Source organism: Pipistrellus hanaki, assembly GCF_964339955.1.
Source record: "Pipistrellus hanaki genome assembly, chromosome: 13".
Lineage (NCBI taxonomy): Eukaryota > Metazoa > Chordata > Mammalia > Chiroptera > Vespertilionidae > Pipistrellus > Pipistrellus hanaki.
In genome coordinates this window covers 59,811,938-59,828,244 of record NC_140515.1, presented here as the reverse complement: position 1 = coordinate 59,828,244, position 16,307 = coordinate 59,811,938, and the positions used below count along the sequence as shown (strand labels likewise).

The window sequence follows — 16,307 nt, the reverse complement described above, 5'->3', positions numbered from 1 at the left end:
TTAGCTACATCAGAAAGCAGGTCTAATTAGGCAAGTTTGTCTATATATATATATAAAAGGCCAAGCTGACTCACACGTGCGATACATATAAAACTCTAGCTGGCACCATGTGTTTCCATCTGTCATTGTTGACCATCAATTTGGTTGACACTTCTGTTACAGAGTAAGGGTGATGGTGATATTAAAATATTCATTCTAATTAACTTCCTTTCAGTGTGCAGGAGTCCATGCACGGGGCCACTAGTTCAGTGTGAAATGCCCAGTGGTGATGGTGCTGTGAAGAGAAATAAGCAGGGCGGGCTGAGAGTACTCTGAGGAGACGGGAGTGAGGTGAGAGTGCCCTGGAGCAGACCTGAGGGAGGAGTGCTCAGAGCCTGAGGCAGGGCCAGAGGTGGTGTTTCAGGAAACAGCCAGCAGCTGGTGTGATAAGAATCAGTTATCTGTGACTGAGGAGTCACCGAGGCCAGGGGCTCACCTGAAGGGAGGCAGTCACCTCCTCTCCTCCACCGTCCTGGGCGTCACCTCTCCCTCTTCCGCTGTACTTTCACCCGCTCCCGACCCTGAAGCCAGCGGAGTCATTGCAGCGGGCGGTGTGACTAAGGAAGTCCAGACAGTAACTGTTCACTTACTCATGAACGCAGGGGCCAGGGGCGTGCCTAAGGAAGGGAGGTGAGGCCCTCCCGGGAATTCACCGCACCTTTCCCTGCTCCCCCATTCTGGAGAGAGGATGCGAACAGGCCGAGTGAGAGAGACCTCTGGGGCTTGTTCTTGTGAGGAACAGGGAAAGTGGAGGCGGGGACAGGAGGGGCAGGAAGTGGCCGAGCTCCCCTCGGTGGCTGGTGAGGATGCTCCTGCCCCGGGGGTGAAGCTGCTTTCCCGTCACCCTGTCACCCCGTAGGCCGTCGCTTGAAGTCATCAGGGCGTCCGGAGAGAGCCGGAATGCCAGGGCAGGGCGGCAGGTGGTGGCTGGTGCCGTAGGATTAAGGGAAGGGCTGCTGATTGAACTGAGTCTGGTCATTCTAAGCTGCTCACAGAAAGCCGTCAGCCATCTGTGAGGTGTAAGCCAGAGCTTACGATGTCCTGCAGGCGCTGACCGCCTCTCCCAGGCTCTGCTGGGACTGCCCGCTGTGTTCCCGATGCTCAGGCCCAGACGTGGCCCCTCTCGCGTGCCCCCGCCACCCACGGCCCCTCGTCTGCCTCCTGTGCTCGGTTTCTGGGCCTTGGCCCGAGGATCCCTTCGCGCGGAGTGTCCGCTCCGTCCGCACAGAACCCTGCCCGGCGTCAGGTCCTCTCCTGCTTCTCCTCGAGGGGAGAGAGGGGCCGAGCGCTCCTCCTCTGCTCCTGGCGCTTGGCCTGTGTCTGTCAGCCAGCCCGTGGGCCCACGCTGCACTCCTGCCGCCCTGCCCGCCTGTGCGCCCGAGGCAGAGCCCTGGGCGTCGCTGTCCTGGCCCGGCCCTGCGAGCGCCCACCTCCCAAAGCATCCTGGACCCTCCAGGGCGGTGCTCCCTCCTCTGTGCCCGCCCCCTTCACCGCAGCTGCTCCGGTAGCACCAGCATCGCCTGAGGCCCAGCATCACCAGAGGGTAGAGCGTCGGCCTGCGGACCGAAGGGTCCCGGGTTCGATTCCGGTCAAAGGCATGCACTTCGGTTGCAGGCTCCTCTGTGGCCCAACCATGTTTCTCTCACATCGATGTTTCTCTCTGTCTCTCCCTCTCCCTTCCACTCTCCCTAAAAAAACCAATGGAAAATATCCTCAGGTGAGGATTAAAAGAACAAAAAAAAACGGGGGGTCAGACAGTGCACTTGACAACGCCGTCAGAACCCCAGGCTGGACGGGGATGTTTACTGTACGGGCCGTTTTCCAGCCCTGCCCTGCGTTTGTGAGGACGAATAACACACCAGCAGACCGCCCTTGGCGTGCTCACCGCCGTCACCCTGCCTTGCCCACGCGTGTCCTCACACACACCATGTCCTCTCGCTCTGCTCCCGGGGAGCCTGCTTCCCAGGGAGTGACCAGCTCCTCCAGCCTCACCAGCACCCAAGGTCAGCTCAGGAGCCTGAATTTAAAAACAACAATAATGACATATTCTTATATGTCATCAAGTAATACTAAGTCCTATCGAATCGTATTATTTGTAAACTTGTTACTTCATCCGACCTCTGAGAGGACATGGGGAGCATTTCTGCTCCACCTGCTCTGTCATTTTTTAACATGTGTTTTTACGAGTTTCGGGGGGGGGGGGGGGAGAGAAACATCAGTGATGAGAGAGAATCATTGATTAGCTGCCTCCTGCACGCTATTTATAAAAAAGATGTATGTGTACATGACCAAGCTTCAGGTAATATGCAAAAATAAATAAGTTATATTCACTTAGATTATGAGTGTGTTTTTTCATTTCCGCAAACTTCTTTCATATAGCCGTTACACTGTTTTTAATTAACAGACTATTTTTCAGAGGAGTTTCAGGTTTATGGAAAGACTGAGCAGAAAGTACAGTTTTCGTGAATTCTCATGTTTTTTAATTACGGTAATATTTAGAGAGAGGAAGGGAGAGGGAGAGAGACAGAGGAACATCGGTGTGAAGTGCACCGCCCTCAGGAATTGAGGGCCCGGACTTGTGCCCTGACTGGGAACCGAGCAGCCGCCTTCGGAGCAGCTCCCCCGGCTCAGGCCCGGCCAGCGGAGCCGCGGCGGCAGGCTGGCAGGTTCTCAGTGGCAGGTGTTTTCTGTTATCTTCGGGTAACCTAAAGGAGCTTGTTAATACCGTGTTTCCCCGAAAATAAGACATCCTCCGAAAATAAGACCTAGCGCATGGAAAGATAAGACATCCCCTGAAAATAAGACCTAGCGCAACTTTGGGGGGGGGGAAATTAATATAAGACACTGTCTTATTTTCGGGGAAAGAGGGTAGATCATCATCATACTATAGACAATGATAATTACTGTAACATCATTAGTACACTAGAGGCCCGGTACACGGATTCGTGCACCAGTGGGCTCCCCCAGCCTGGCCTGCGCCCTCCGCAGTTCGGACCCCTCGGGGATGTCGGACGGGTGGTTTCGGCTGGTCCCTGAAACCACCAGTTCTACATCCCCCGAGGATGTAGTAGTTGTGAAGCAGCGGCGGCCGGCGGGGAGGGGCCTGAGCCCCGGCTGGCTGCAGTGCTGCTCCCGCTCGCTCAGCCCCGCTGTGCCGCCTCCGCTGCTCAGCACGCGGCCTCCTCCGCCCGCGGCCTCCTCCGCCCGCGGCCTCCTCCGCCCGCGGCCTCCTCCGCCCGCGGCCTCCGAGGCGAAGAGGCTCGGGCTGCTGCAGCTGCGCTCACCTCGCTCCGGGAGCCCAGCATCTGGTGCCCCTGGGCCTGCTGAGTGGTGCTCCGGCTGTGGGAGCGCACTGACCACCAGGGGGCAGCTTCTGCGTTGAGTGTCTGCACCCTGGTGGTCAGTTCCCATCACAGCGACCAGTCATTGGGTCGCCTACGCCTGTGGTCAGCAAACTGCGGCTCCTGAGCTGCATGCGGCTCTTTGGCCCCTTGAATGCGGCTCTTCTACAAAATACCATGGCCTGGGCAAGTCTATTTTGAAGAAGTGGCGTTAGAAGTTTTAAGTTAAAAAAATTTGGCTCTCCAAAGAAACTTCAATCGTTGTCCTGTTGATATTTGGCTCTGTTGACTAATGAGTTTGCTGACCACTGGTCTAGGCTTTTAGATAAGTACTTAATAGCTATGTATATTACACAGCTATATAGAGAATATATCTAGGTAGTAATTAGTAAGTAATAATAGATTATTGTTGTAATACCCCTCAAGTATTAGTTATTTGAACATTTATTGTACCTATTTCTGTAGGTAAGAAAAACTTAAATAAGTAGGAGTCACAGAGCCTCCTACTCGGTACCTGATATTCTTTCCTAAATGTATTTGTTTTTTCCTTTTCTAGATTTAACCAAGGGAACCTATGGTCCCTTGGACTGTAACCATAGTGAGACTGCTGTCTTTTCCGTGGGGTTCCTTCATGCCACAGGAAATGGTTGATTTCCTCTGCTGCTGTTGAAGATGGGGCTGGATTTCAGTGAGCTGTCAGTGAGCTGTTTACGGGCTGACTGAGGTCCTCTTACCCTCAAGGAGCAGAAACAGACGCAGTCCCTGAGGCTGAGGCTTCCCGTCTGAATGTGGACCCGCCTTCTCACCCCACCTGATCGGTTCCGGCCGAAGTGGGAGCGGGCTGCTCTGCCTGTGCTCGGCGGTGGCTCAGGATGGTGGCCGGTGGGTTGGGACCAGGTAGGAAGATGGGTGCTCAGGCCTCACCTCCTATGTTTCTGATGGACGAGGCTGCGTCACCTGCCAGAGGTGATTAGCATTTAAACGCCCTGGGCTGGAGGGAGGGCTGGAGGAACGGTGTGGCGGGCCTCGGAAGCCAAAGGTTAGAGCAGGCACACTGCTGGTGGCAGGCCAGCCCGAATGCATCTGCCGCAGGCTGAGCTCATCTCCTTTCTGAAAGGAGCAGACACTTTTTTTTTTTTTTTAAATATATCCTATTGATTTTTCACAGAGAGGAAGAGAGAGGGATAGAGAGCCAGAAACATCGATGAGAGAGAATCATCGATCAGCCGCCTCCTGCACACCCCCCACTGGGGATGCGCCCACAACCAAGGTACATGCCCCTGACCGGAATCGAACCCGGGACCTTTCAGTCCCCAGGCCGACGCTCTATCCACCGAGCCAAACCGGTCCCGGCAGGAGCAGACACTTTGTCAACAACACAATCTGTGTTGAATTCCTCAGGACCGACAGTGCCTCCGAGGTCAGCAGAGAAAGTCTGAACATCAGCAGGAAATCCGGTGTGGTGTGGGCTAGACCATGGTGTGCGGCCCTTTTCTGAGGGTCTTAAAAGTGACTTCTGTGGAGTCCTGAGTTTGAGGATATTTTCTTTCTTTATTTTTTATTATTTTTTAAAAAATATTTTATTGATTTTTACAAAGAGGAAGGGAAAGGGATAGAAAGCTAGAAACATGGATGAGAGAGGAACATCGACCAGCTTCCTCCTGCACACCCCCCACCGGGGATGTGCCCACAACCAATGCACATGCTCTTGACTGGAATTGAACCCAGGACCTCTCAGTCCGCAGGCCGAGGCTCTATCCACTGAGCCAGACCGGTTTCGGTGAGGACATTTTCTTTAACGAGCAGTCAGCTAGCACTGAATGTGTGTCGCACTGTTTTAAATGTCGTATAGATGTTATCTGATTTCATCCTCAGAATAACCCCAAGAGAAGGGCTCTTACCGAATTTTGCAAATGTGTGCATTGAGGCACAGAGAGGCAGAGTAGCCAGCCCAGGGTCACGGCAGTAGATGGCAGAACCTGGGTTTGAACCCCTGCAGTCTAGCTCCACAGAACTGGTCTCACTACCATGACAGGTGGTCTCCCTGAGAACACTCACAGTTACTGACGTCTGACCTGAAGGCTGAGAGAGATTAATTCATCCCTGCTGCGTCTCCGTCAGAGTCTCCTTACACACCAGCTCACACCGTTAGGGTTCAAATCTGTGCCCCGAAACGACGGGTGATCCTCTCTGGCTGCCCACCACGCCCCCAAGGGGCTCTGCCGGCCGGCTGCTCACTTCCTGTTTGTGAGCCTGGAGGCAGGGCAGGGCACCTGATGCTCATCAGGAAGAAATCTGTTGGCACTTGGCCTTCCTCGGGAACTCCTGGCTCGGTGACTCGCGCAGATTTGGCCCCGCGGCTCCTCCTGCTCCCAGCAGCCGCACGGTGAATCTTGAGCCCACTTGGCCTGTGACAGGGAACAGACTGGTGTCATGCTACACCGTCCCTGTTGATCCAAAGATACCACCAGCGCAGGGGTAGGAACGGAACGTTTCCGTCTCTCCCAGGAAGAATGGGAAGGGGGGTGTGTGTAAGAGAAGGAGAGGGGGAGGGAGAGAGGGAGAGGGAGAGAGAAGGGGAAAGGAGGGGGAAGGGAGAGAGACCGGGAGAGGGGAGTGGGAGAGGGAGAGGGAGGGAACATGTCACAAGTTAGGACAGTAAGGTGCTCAGGATTCTGGGAGCCTTTGCTCAGTTACAGCCTTAGGCCCTACCAGCTTTTTTCTTTTGGGGGCCACAGGGGTCCTGCATAGTTATTGCTGGCACCCCCAAATCCACGTGTGCAGTGCAGGTCTTTTACTTTGTGTTTAGTTGCTTTTCACACGTATGTAGATGTCATCAAACCAAAAGGAAACGCTCACCTGGCCGGTGTGCTCAGTGGTTAGGCGTCAACTTAGGAACCTGGAGGTCACGGTTCAATCCCCATTCAGAGCACATGTATGTCTGCGTCATGGGTTCCAACCCCAGTGAGGGGCGTGCAGGAGCAGCCAGTCATTGATTATCTCCCATCACCGATGTCTCTCCCTCTCCCTTCTTCTCTGAAATCAGTAAAAATGTTTTTTAAGAAGAAAACTACATATGTAAAAAAGGGGGAAGCTGCACTGAATTTGTGTAAGCTCTCGTTAGCACAAGGACCACCTGCTGAGCAGCCACATCCAGTTCAAGCCCCTCCTAGGCGGATGGGAACCCTGGGGCGTGGGGTGAGGGCAGAGAGTTGCCGTCCGTTGCAGCAGGGAACTGGCTTGGGAGCTGGTTCATTGCATGAGCCACGACCTTAGCTGTGTCCCTCTGGGGCGGTCGCAGAGGGAGATATTGGCATGTATTTTGACCTTTAATACTATGCTGTACGTTCTAATATTGTCTAATAGGGTGGTTTATTGCAATAACGTTTTCCAGGATTTATAATGCTTCTCTTGAGAATCAATCAGTTAGTGAATTAATAGATTCCTATATTCCTTGCCCCGCCCCCCTGAGTGAAGTCCTGTTTCCAACCTGGGGAGCTGAGGCGTGGTGGAACTGGGCGACTTGCTTCTGTCCGGACAGAGCTGGCCCTGGAGGTTTATCTCGGGTCCAGGCCCGATCGTCAGCCTGAGCGTGCGGATCTCGGTGTTTCTGTCTTAGTCCTCGATGGCGCTCGCGCTCAGCTGGGTGCAGCGGGACTTTTTAATCCTCACCGGGAACATGTTTATGTTTATTTTTTCACATAACAGCTATTGAACTTTTGGGCAAGTTACCTAACTTCTAAGTCTTGGCTTACTGGAATTCATGGCAGAGGACTACAATAAAATGAGAAAATGGGAACTCAATGGGAACTCAGTAAATGACCATCCTTTTTTCTTAATCGTCATTTAAAAAACTGAAATTATAAATGAGGGTATTTGGTGTTTTTATAGCTTTTCACAAAAGTTTAGGAGCCCAGGACTGTAGTATTGGAAGGTCTCTCAATCGTTTTAGAACCAGTGAAGGACTCCCTCAAACTCTTTAACTAAAATCCACTTCCTTAGGCCTGCCTTCCTTCATGTGATAGGCTTTCTAGGATCTGAGTCAGCTGTTTTAGTGACAACAGCTGTCTCAGATCCTAGAAAGCCTGTCACAATACAGCATAGTATTAAAGGTCAAAATACGTGCCAGTCTCTCCCTCTGCAACCGCCCTAGGGGACGCAGCATAAGGTCCACCCAGCGCCAACGTTCCCTGCCCTCACCCCATGCCCAGGGTTCCCGTCTGCCCACGAGCGGCTTGAACTGGATGTGGCTGCTCAGCAGGTGGGCGGTGTGCTCCCCTGCCGCTCCCAAATCGTCTTTTCCGACTCACTCTCCTTTAGCTGTCCTCAGAAGATGCATCGTCTTCCTTTCCCATCCGGGTCCCCCTCTTCCGACAGAGACAGGCTTTAATGGAGCAGTTGACCAAACATCACAGATGTTTAGAGCAAGCTCATTGACCAGCCTCTCCCGGGCTCTTTTCTGCGAGCTCTCCGGGGAACCGGTCACCCAGTCCCCACACAGGCGGCTTGCTCTGCGTGTCTTTCCACTTTCTAGGCGAGAGGTAAATACGTAGCGTTGAGCACGGCAAGTTGAACCCACATTTTAACATCCGCCCCCCGCCCCCCCCCCCCCCCCCCCGTGATATTGTTAAAATGACAAAAGGGAGAAAAGGTTATCAGCAAATGAGCGGTTGTTGGCTGTTAAAGGCAAAAAGCCAGTGCGATGAGCCCGGGGGCCAGAGGAACCGAAAGTGCGATGAGCCCGTGGGCCAGAGGAACGGGAAGAGGGAGGGCTGTAAGGGGAAGCTGGACCCGCTCCGGAGCCGAGAAACCAGGAAGAACCAGCGCTGAGACGGAAAGAAGGCTGGCGGGAAGCTGTGAGAAGCAATTAGAGACCCACAGTCCCGCCCCCGGCCTCTGGTCTAGACGGTGAATCAGAGGCACGCGGAGCAGAGAGGTCGGGTGCCCTGGAGCAAACCTGGAACACGGGCCTCAAAGACAGAGTCCAGCTCATGAACGCAGTGACCACCGGGCCGCCCTCACCGGGGCCTCTCCGCAGTCACTCCCCCACAGGCCGGTCCCCTCCGAAGCCAGCCCCGGGAGGGCGCTAAGAACACAACTGCTACCAGGGCCCAGAAAAATGCCCGTCACCTGCCACCCAGGTGACCTGTGGAAACCCCTTTCACGTCCCGTGTGGTTCAGGGTTCCGGTTCAGGGTTCCGGTTCTGGAGAAGGCCGCACACGAATGAAAAGCATTAATTTGGGAAATTTGGGAATGGGGGCCAGGCAGAAGCCCGAGAGGACTACTCCTCACTCCACCTTGCCATCCCTTTCATTAAGATGGAGATTATGGGATACACCCTTATCCCCCAGGCAGGAAACTCCAATAATAGCCAATCGGCTAATTTACTTAAAACTAACAGGTGGAGGCTGCTTCCACTACCAAAGTCTAGTGATTAGCTCTGACCCTTCACAGCAATTCAGGCTGATCAGCCCTCCGGACTCCCCGTCCACACCTCTGCAAACAGATGATGGGCTTCGGCAGTGACGTCCGCAGGCTGACAAGCCTAGCCCCCGCCCCCCACAGCTTTCCAACAGCTTCCAGAGCTGCGAGCAGTTGACCAAACATCACAGACGTTTAGAGCAAGCCTCCAGCATAACCGACAGGCCGCACGGACGGGGCCCGAGAACGCAGAGGAGCAGCGAGGGGAGGAAGAGAGGCCGTTTACCGTGTGTGAGAGATTAGGGGAGATATTAGTTGTGAAATGGGGACAGTATAGCTTTAAAAAGAAAAGGGAAGCTTCAGGAAACAGGAAGGACCTCTCAGACTTAGCGGTTGAGGATGGAGAGCCAGTGTGTGGTTCCAGAAGGGCCTGGGTCACGGTCTGCAGGACACCGGCTCAGAGCCCCCACCGGAGCGGAGCGGCCCGGAGGGGGTGTATGGGTGAACGAGGGGGACAGACGGGCCCCAGCGGGAACCCGGGATGATGGTGACAGGAGACGTGAGGTCGATGAGAGTCGACTCCTGTGAGGGCTGGGGGCGGGAGAGCAGCCAGTGCTTCGTGGGCGCTGATGGGAGCTGCAGCGGCGCGGAAGGGAGTCCTCGGGCAGGTCGCTGGGGGCACGTAAGGACTCCCTCGGCTCCGGCCGGCTCCGGCACAGAGCAGAGCCCCCGCGGCTGAGCACCGGGCCGCACAGCTCATTGACCTAAGAGGCGCCTGGGCTCCGTGGGGTCTGCCACGGCTGGTTCGCACCCAAGGGTGCCCCAGCTTTTGAACCTTCTGCGCCGCCTCTGCCTGATCCCCACCTGTGCCCTGTTCCCGTTGGGTCTCCCGCCTCATCTCTTCCTGTCTAAGTCCTTGCTCTGGGAGCCTGCCGGCAGGGCTTCCGGCGTGTGGCCGTGCCCGCCCTCTGCCCGTGTCGGTCCCCCGCCTCCGGCAGACCGGCCTCGGGAGGAAGTGTAGGGACCGGTCGAGGGGTCGGGGAGTCTGGCCGCGGGGAACCCGCCGTGGGGAGCACTCGGGCTGGCTGGCACGTGGGGAGCCGGTGGCTGTGCCGAGGACGTGTCCATGGCGGACTCGGCGTGGGGGCGCTCGGGTCTCCGTGATGACCAGAGGTGGGCACCTTCGCTGCCATCCCGGGCGGGTCCGCGCGGAAGGGCGTGTGGGTCTGTATTTGCCGTCCTCCCTATCTCTCTCTGTTTTGCTTCGCCCGCAGATTGGGGACCACAAGTTCAGCGCTCACCGAATCGTCTTAGCGGCCTCCATCCCGTACTTCCACGCGATGTTCACCAATGACATGATGGAGTGCAAGCAGGACGAGATTGTGATGCAGGGAATGGACCCCAGGTACCGCTCCTCCTCCGGCTCTCCCGGCTGCTTCCCTGGTGCCCGAGCCCCGGGGGTGTCATGGCTGTCGGGGTGGATGTCATGGGTGTCGTGGCTGTCAGGGTGGGCCCATCCGTCCCCAGGCAGAACTGCCCACCCACTCAGGGCTGTGTCTCTGGGCAAAGACTCGTCTCTAAGGAGCGTCTTCCTCTTCCCTCCAGCGCCCTGGAGGCTCTCATCAACTTTGCCTACAACGGCCACCTCGCTATCGACCAGCAGAACGTCCAGTCGTTGCTGATGGGGGCGAGCTTCCTGCAGCTGCAGAGCATCAAGGACGCCTGCTGTGCCTTCCTCCAGGAGCGGTGAGGCGGGGGCCGGGGGGCACCTCTCCGTGTCTGGGGCCCCGGCCAGTTCGCGAGTCTTCGGGGCCAGAGTGTTAGGGTGAGCCAGGAGGGTACTCCGCAGCAGCGACCTTTCTTTCTTCTTCTTTTTTTAAAAATTTTTTAAAAATATTTTATTGATTTTTTTACGGAGAGGAAGAGAGAGGGACAGAGAGTTAGAAATGTCAACGAGAGAGAAATATCGACCAGCTGCCTCCTGCGCACTCCCCAGTGGGGATGTGCCCGTAAACCAAGGCACATGCCCTCGACTGGAATCGAACCTAGGACCCTTCAGTCCGCAGGCCGATGCTCTATCCACTGAGCCAAACCGGTTTCGGCCTTTTTTAAAATATATTTTATTGATTTTTGAACCTGGGACCCCTCAGTCCTCAGACTCTACCCACTGAACCACACTGGTTTCGGCAAAGCGACCTTTCTTGAAGGCGGTGTCAGGCGGTGCCCGGCCCTGTGGGTTGAGCCCTGAGGTACACGGTTTACGGAGCCCTGCCTGTGCTCTCCCTGGCCGCCTGGTCCTCCCTCCCCAAGCTGACCAGCTGCTAACTGACCGCTCTCACCCAGCTGGCTTAGCCGGTGCTCCCTGGTTACTCCACAGACATCTCCTTCGTTTAGCTCAGTGTTTCCCAAACTTCTCTCATGATGAGAATCACCTGGTGGAGTTGTTAAAACACAGATTCCTGAATCCCAACTAAGAAGTGCTAAACTAGAATTTTTGGGAACATATAGGTAAAATTGCATACCTAACTTAGTGCTCTGTATATAAAATCTGTCTTAGAGCACTAAGTTAAGTATACAATTTTACCTATATGTTCCCAAAAATTCTAGTTTAGCACTTCTTAGTTGGGATTCAGGAATCTGTGTTTTAACAACTCCACCAGGTGATTCTCATCATGAGAGAAGTTTGGGAAACACTGGTTTAGCTCCTTCCCCTCCTGACCGTCGCCATCTTGTTCCCCTTCAGCTTTAGGAGCCCACCCAGATGCCACCTCCTGGGCTTTCCTGTCCCTGTATGCTCCTTTAGGGAGGACTGTGGGCTCGCTCTGTCCTCCCTGTGCCCAGCACTGGACAATGACCTTTTGATGGCTGAGCAGATAAAAAGCCCCCACCCTCCTGCTCCCGCCCCCCAGAAGCGCAGAGCTCTTAGCCATAAGGTAAAAGCCGCCCGTTAACCATGGCGGCTCGGACATGGGGTCAGTGCGGGCTGCACACAGAGCCCAGACCGGCGCTCTCAGGCCTGGTCTCTCCTGACAACTGACCACCAGGTTCCTCCGTCTCAGATGTGCCCTCTAGAGCCGACCCCTCCCTGTCCCTCCTCCTAGCATCTCGCACACATTAACCCAGTGCCCTCAGCTCTGGCTCCCCCGCTAGCCACCTGCCCGGGGCGCTCTGGACGCCCCAGCCGGGCTGTGTGCGTGGTCTGGGTGACCGGGCAGCGAGGCCTGGCATGGTGCCTCCTGGGTGCGGGGTGGGTGGCTTCGTGGTGAGGGAGGTGGTCTGCTCCGGTTTGGCAGGTGGAGCCCGCAGTCCGGAGCTTGGCTTGAGCCTGCCCTGGGTGCCTTCTGGGCGGCGGAGGCTGCCCGTCGGGCGCGGGCAGACACTGGGAGCCGCTTGGGGAGCAGACTGGATTTCGTTTGTTCCCAGGAAAGGGGAGAATGCTGAGTAGGCACTCTCAGGACGAAGTGGCCCGCCTCACCGGGACAACAGCTCCACCTAGGGGCTGTGGCGGGCAGCGCTGTCACCGGATCCAGGCCCTGTTACAGGGTCGTGTCCCTAAAACATGCTGAGAAAAGGGTTTTTAGACCAGAGCCGCTCGTCATGCCCCGGGGATATGTCCTTTATCGCTTCTCTGAGAAGGACGGCCACGGCTGCTCTGCACCGAGCACAGGCCTGGCGAACACAGCTCCGTGGGATGGCTGCTGGGCCTGTTCTGGAGTCTTAACCATTGGACCCACCGGCCTCCTCCTCTGTAAACAGACATGCAGGTCCTGAGGTTGGAGGTCACTTCTCCTCGGGCTTTAAGCTCTCACCTACGCCTCTGCCTTCAGTGCCGGAGGCGCCCGCTCAGCCACGGGGCCGCAGCCGGGGGAAAGCAGAGTTTTCATCGCCTGTTTTCTCTCCTCCTCCGAGAGCCGCTCCCCACCCAACGCACGGAGCACCAGGCCCGAGCGGAACCTGAGGGGCCGCCGCCTCCCGTTTCCGTCTTCACCAGCGAGTCCGTCCAGAGGCAGCTGAGGGCTCACTGCTTTGCCGTTCTTTCTTATGCAAAAGGCTTCACCCCAAGAACTGCCTGGGGGTGCGCCAGTTTGCGGAGACCATGATGTGCGCCGTGCTGTACGAGGCGGCCAACAGCTTCGTGCACCAGCACTTCGCAGAGGTGTCCGTGTCGGAGGAGTTCCTGGGCCTGCCCCTGGAGGGCGTGCTGGAGCTGGTGTCGCGGGACGAGCTGAACGTCACGTCCGAGGAGCAGGTCCGGGGCGGGCGGGGCCGGCGGGGGGCGGGCAGGAGCGCAGGAAGGAAGGAGGGCGAACGGCTCTGGATATGGAAAGGCACCACGGACAGGCTTCCGTCGGGAAGTCGCGGTGAGAGCCGGGGACTGCGTGGTCGCCCGGCTCGCGCTCCGTGTCGGAACCCCCCGGGGAGCAGAGAGAAGACAGTCTCCAGGAGACGAGGCGGGACGCCGGAGCGGCCGGGACTGCCTCGGCAGAGGGAGGGTCGGGCACAGGGATGTGGCCCCTGACTGGGAAGAGTCGCCCCAGAGCGTCCACTCTGTCTGGGCAGGTCTTCGAAGCCGCGCTGGCCTGGGTCAGGTACGACCGGGAGCAGCGGGGGCCCTGCCTGCCCGAGCTGCTGTCCAACATCCGGCTGCCCCTCTGCCGGCCCCAGTTCCTGTCGGACCGCGTGCAGCAGGAGGACCTGGTGCGATGCTGCCACAAGTGCCGGTGAGCGGGCGGGGCTGCCGGGGGCTGCCGGGGCCCCTGTGGGGGGCGGGGGAGGGGCAGGTCTGGGAGTGGGAGTGTGGGCCCCATGGGGGGAGGGGCAGGCCTGGGAGTGGAAGAGTGGACCCCACGGGGGGAGGGGCAGGCCTGGAAGTGGGAGAGTGGACCCCACGGGGGGAGGGGCAGGCCTGGAAGTGGGAGAGTGGACCCCACGGGGGGAGGGGCAGGCCTGGAAGTGGGAGTGTGGGCCCCACGGGGGGAGGGGCAGGCCTGGAAGTGGGAGTGTGGGCCCCACGGGGGGAGGGGCAGGCCTGGAAGTGGGAGTGTGGGCCCCACGGGGGGAGGGGCAGGCCTGGAAGTGGGAGTGTGGGCCCCACGGGGGAGGGGAGGGGCAGGCCTGGAAGTGGGAGTGTGGGCCCCATGGGGGGAGGGGCAGGCCTGGGAGTGGGAGAGTGGACCCCACGGGGGAGGGGCAGGCCTGGAAGTGGGAGAGTGGACCCCACGGGGGGAGGGGCAGGCCTGGAAGTGGGAGTGTGGGCCCCATGGGGGGAGGGGCAGGCCTGGGAGTGGGAGAGTGGACCCCACGGGGGAGGGGCAGGCCTGGAAGTGGGAGAGTGGACCCCACGGGGGAGGGGCAGGCCTGGAAGTGGGAGTGTGGGCCCCACGGGGGGAGGGGCAGGCCTGGAAGTGGGAGAGTGGACCCCACGGGGGGAGGGGCAGGTCTGGGAGTGGGAGAGTGGACCCCACGGGGGGAGGGGCAGGTCTGGGAGTGGGAGAGTGGACCCCACGGGGGGAGGGGCAGGTCTGGGAGTGGGAGAGTGGACCCCACGGGGGGAGGGGCAGGTCTGGGAGTGGGAGAGTGGACCCCACGGGGGGAGGGGCAGGCCTGGGAGTGGGAGAGTGGACCCCACGGGGGGAGGGGCAGGCCTGGAAGTGGGAGAGTGGACCCCACAGGGAGGATGCCTGCTGGCCTAGCCTCTCGTATCGTTCCAGGGACCTGGTGGACGAAGCAAAGGACTACCACCTCATGCCAGAGCGCCGGCCCCACCTGCCGGCTTTCCGGACGCGGCCTCGCTGCTGCACGTCCATCACCGGGCTCATCTACGCCGTGGGAGGCCTCAACTCAGCAGGTACCTTGCAGCTCCCCCCCGCGGAGCCCGCCTCGCGCTCCGAGGGTGAGGGCACCAGCGGCCCCCCTGCCCTGGCCCCTCCTGCGGCGGCCCCTCTGGCCCACCTCGATCTTCATGAATTGCTCTGCAGTGAAGCATGTCAGGTGTTGGGACCATTGGTCAGAATATTGGGGCTGAAGAGGTTAGCCCTGAGGCCTGGCCCCTCCTTCCCAGCGGGAACGGAGGCCCGTGAACTTCCACCGGCTCAGGGTTGGTTCTGGCCGAGCAGGGACTGGAACGTGAGTCCTGACTCCTGAGCAGCACTCGCTCTGCTACCCGCTGGCCATGGAGGGCTCAGCCTCGATAGGACATAGTCGGAGACCCCGCTCTGACCCCAGGCTGACCCCTGGGGTTCAGCTGTGAGAAAGTCACCATCAGCAGGACAGACACACGGCGTCTGCGGCGATCAGCAACCTGGTCACTCTCTACGCTCGGTCCTGTGAGCACCCGCTTTGCAGTCCGGGTGCCAAGGGCAGCTCTCGTGTCAGACAGTCAGGGTTTGGGGAAGCTCCGTGGGCCCCCTGCGTGCCCGGGCTCCATCGCGGGCAGGAGGGACTCAGGAGGCAGGACACCGGGGTCTGGGCAGTGCAGTGACAGGGAATGGTCATCTCGGGTGCGAGGGCCCGGCCTGGCCACAGTGCCAGCAGATCTGTGGGAGGTGGGTGGGGGGCAGTCCGGGCAGCTTTGTTTTTAATTGAAAGTTAACGAGGGGTGGGCACTAGTCTGACCTCTAAGTTCGCAGCTAGTAGCCTGTCGAGTGGCCGGTGCTAAGTGCCCAGAGCAGGTGAGGCGGGCAGGAGTTTTATTTGACCCTCACAGAGGCCTGAAGAAGAGGGAGGCTGAGTGCTACCCCTGCTGCCGAGCACTTGGCACGCTGGAGCTCTGCCAGGTCACTGACGGGACCCCCTGATCCGCAGCTCTGCCCTCGGAGTGCCCCCGGGGAGGGCAGAGGACAGGACCCCAGCCACGTGCCCGGGTCCAGGCCCGCGGGTGAAAGCAGGCGCTGGAACCCTCCCGGCTGCCTCCTGTGGGGTCTGCCTCCACCGGCCTGCACGTTGCCGTAAGCAGTGGAGCCCATGGCTCTCTCGGAAATAACCCTCCTCTGATTCTCCTTTTCCTTAGGACGGGTCTGAGGTTAGACTGGAACTGCCTAGAGGGCCCTTCGGCGTGGAGAGCCGACAGAGCCAAGTCATACACCCTGTAATCAGTGCCCCAGCTGTGGTCACTCCAGGGGGCGTTTGTTTAATGTGAGTAGCAAATTTTTACGCAGGTGACTCCCTGAACGTGGTGGAAGTGTTCGACCCCCTCGCCGGCCGCTGGGAGAAGTGCCAGCCCATGACGACCGCCCGCAGCCGCGTGGGCGTGGCCGTGGTGAACGGGCGGCTCTACGCCATCGGGGGCTACGACGGGCAGCTGCGGCTGAGCACCGTGGAGGTCTACAACCCGGAGACGGACACGTGGGCCCGGGCGGGGAGCATGAACAGCAAGAGGAGGTACCCGGCCCGGCCTCGGCGCCGAGCGGGGGGAGGGGGCCCCGTCTGCCACGGGAACGCTGCCGCGTCTCCGAGCACCTGGGGGCGGAGCGGGCCCCGTCTGCCACGGGAACGTCTGCGGGTCT

The 16,307-nt window shown here is 58.6% G+C and overlaps 1 protein-coding gene across 3 annotated transcripts in view; it reads left to right on the top strand.

Annotated features, from left to right (window-relative positions):
* The window catches only part of KLHL18 (kelch like family member 18), a 32,369-nt gene that overhangs the window by 8,320 nt on the left and 7,742 nt on the right, over positions 1-16,307 (top strand). The window contains exons 1-7 of one of the 3 annotated variants that reach the window (XM_084901659.1): positions 4,152-4,277; positions 10,077-10,207; positions 10,408-10,548; positions 12,853-13,051; positions 13,363-13,523; positions 14,514-14,650; positions 15,945-16,182. In XM_084901659.1, coding sequence (XP_084757785.1) covers positions 4,167-4,277; positions 10,077-10,207; positions 10,408-10,548; positions 12,853-13,051; positions 13,363-13,523; positions 14,514-14,650; positions 15,945-16,182 — 1,118 coding nt within the window. In that variant the 5' untranslated portion in view covers positions 4,152-4,166. Of the gene's footprint in view, positions 1-4,151; positions 4,278-10,076; positions 10,208-10,407; positions 10,549-12,852; positions 13,052-13,362; positions 13,524-14,513; positions 14,651-15,944; positions 16,183-16,307 lie in introns of those variants that run through there. The other 2 variants (XM_084901658.1, XM_084901657.1) reach the window with 2 other exon arrangements.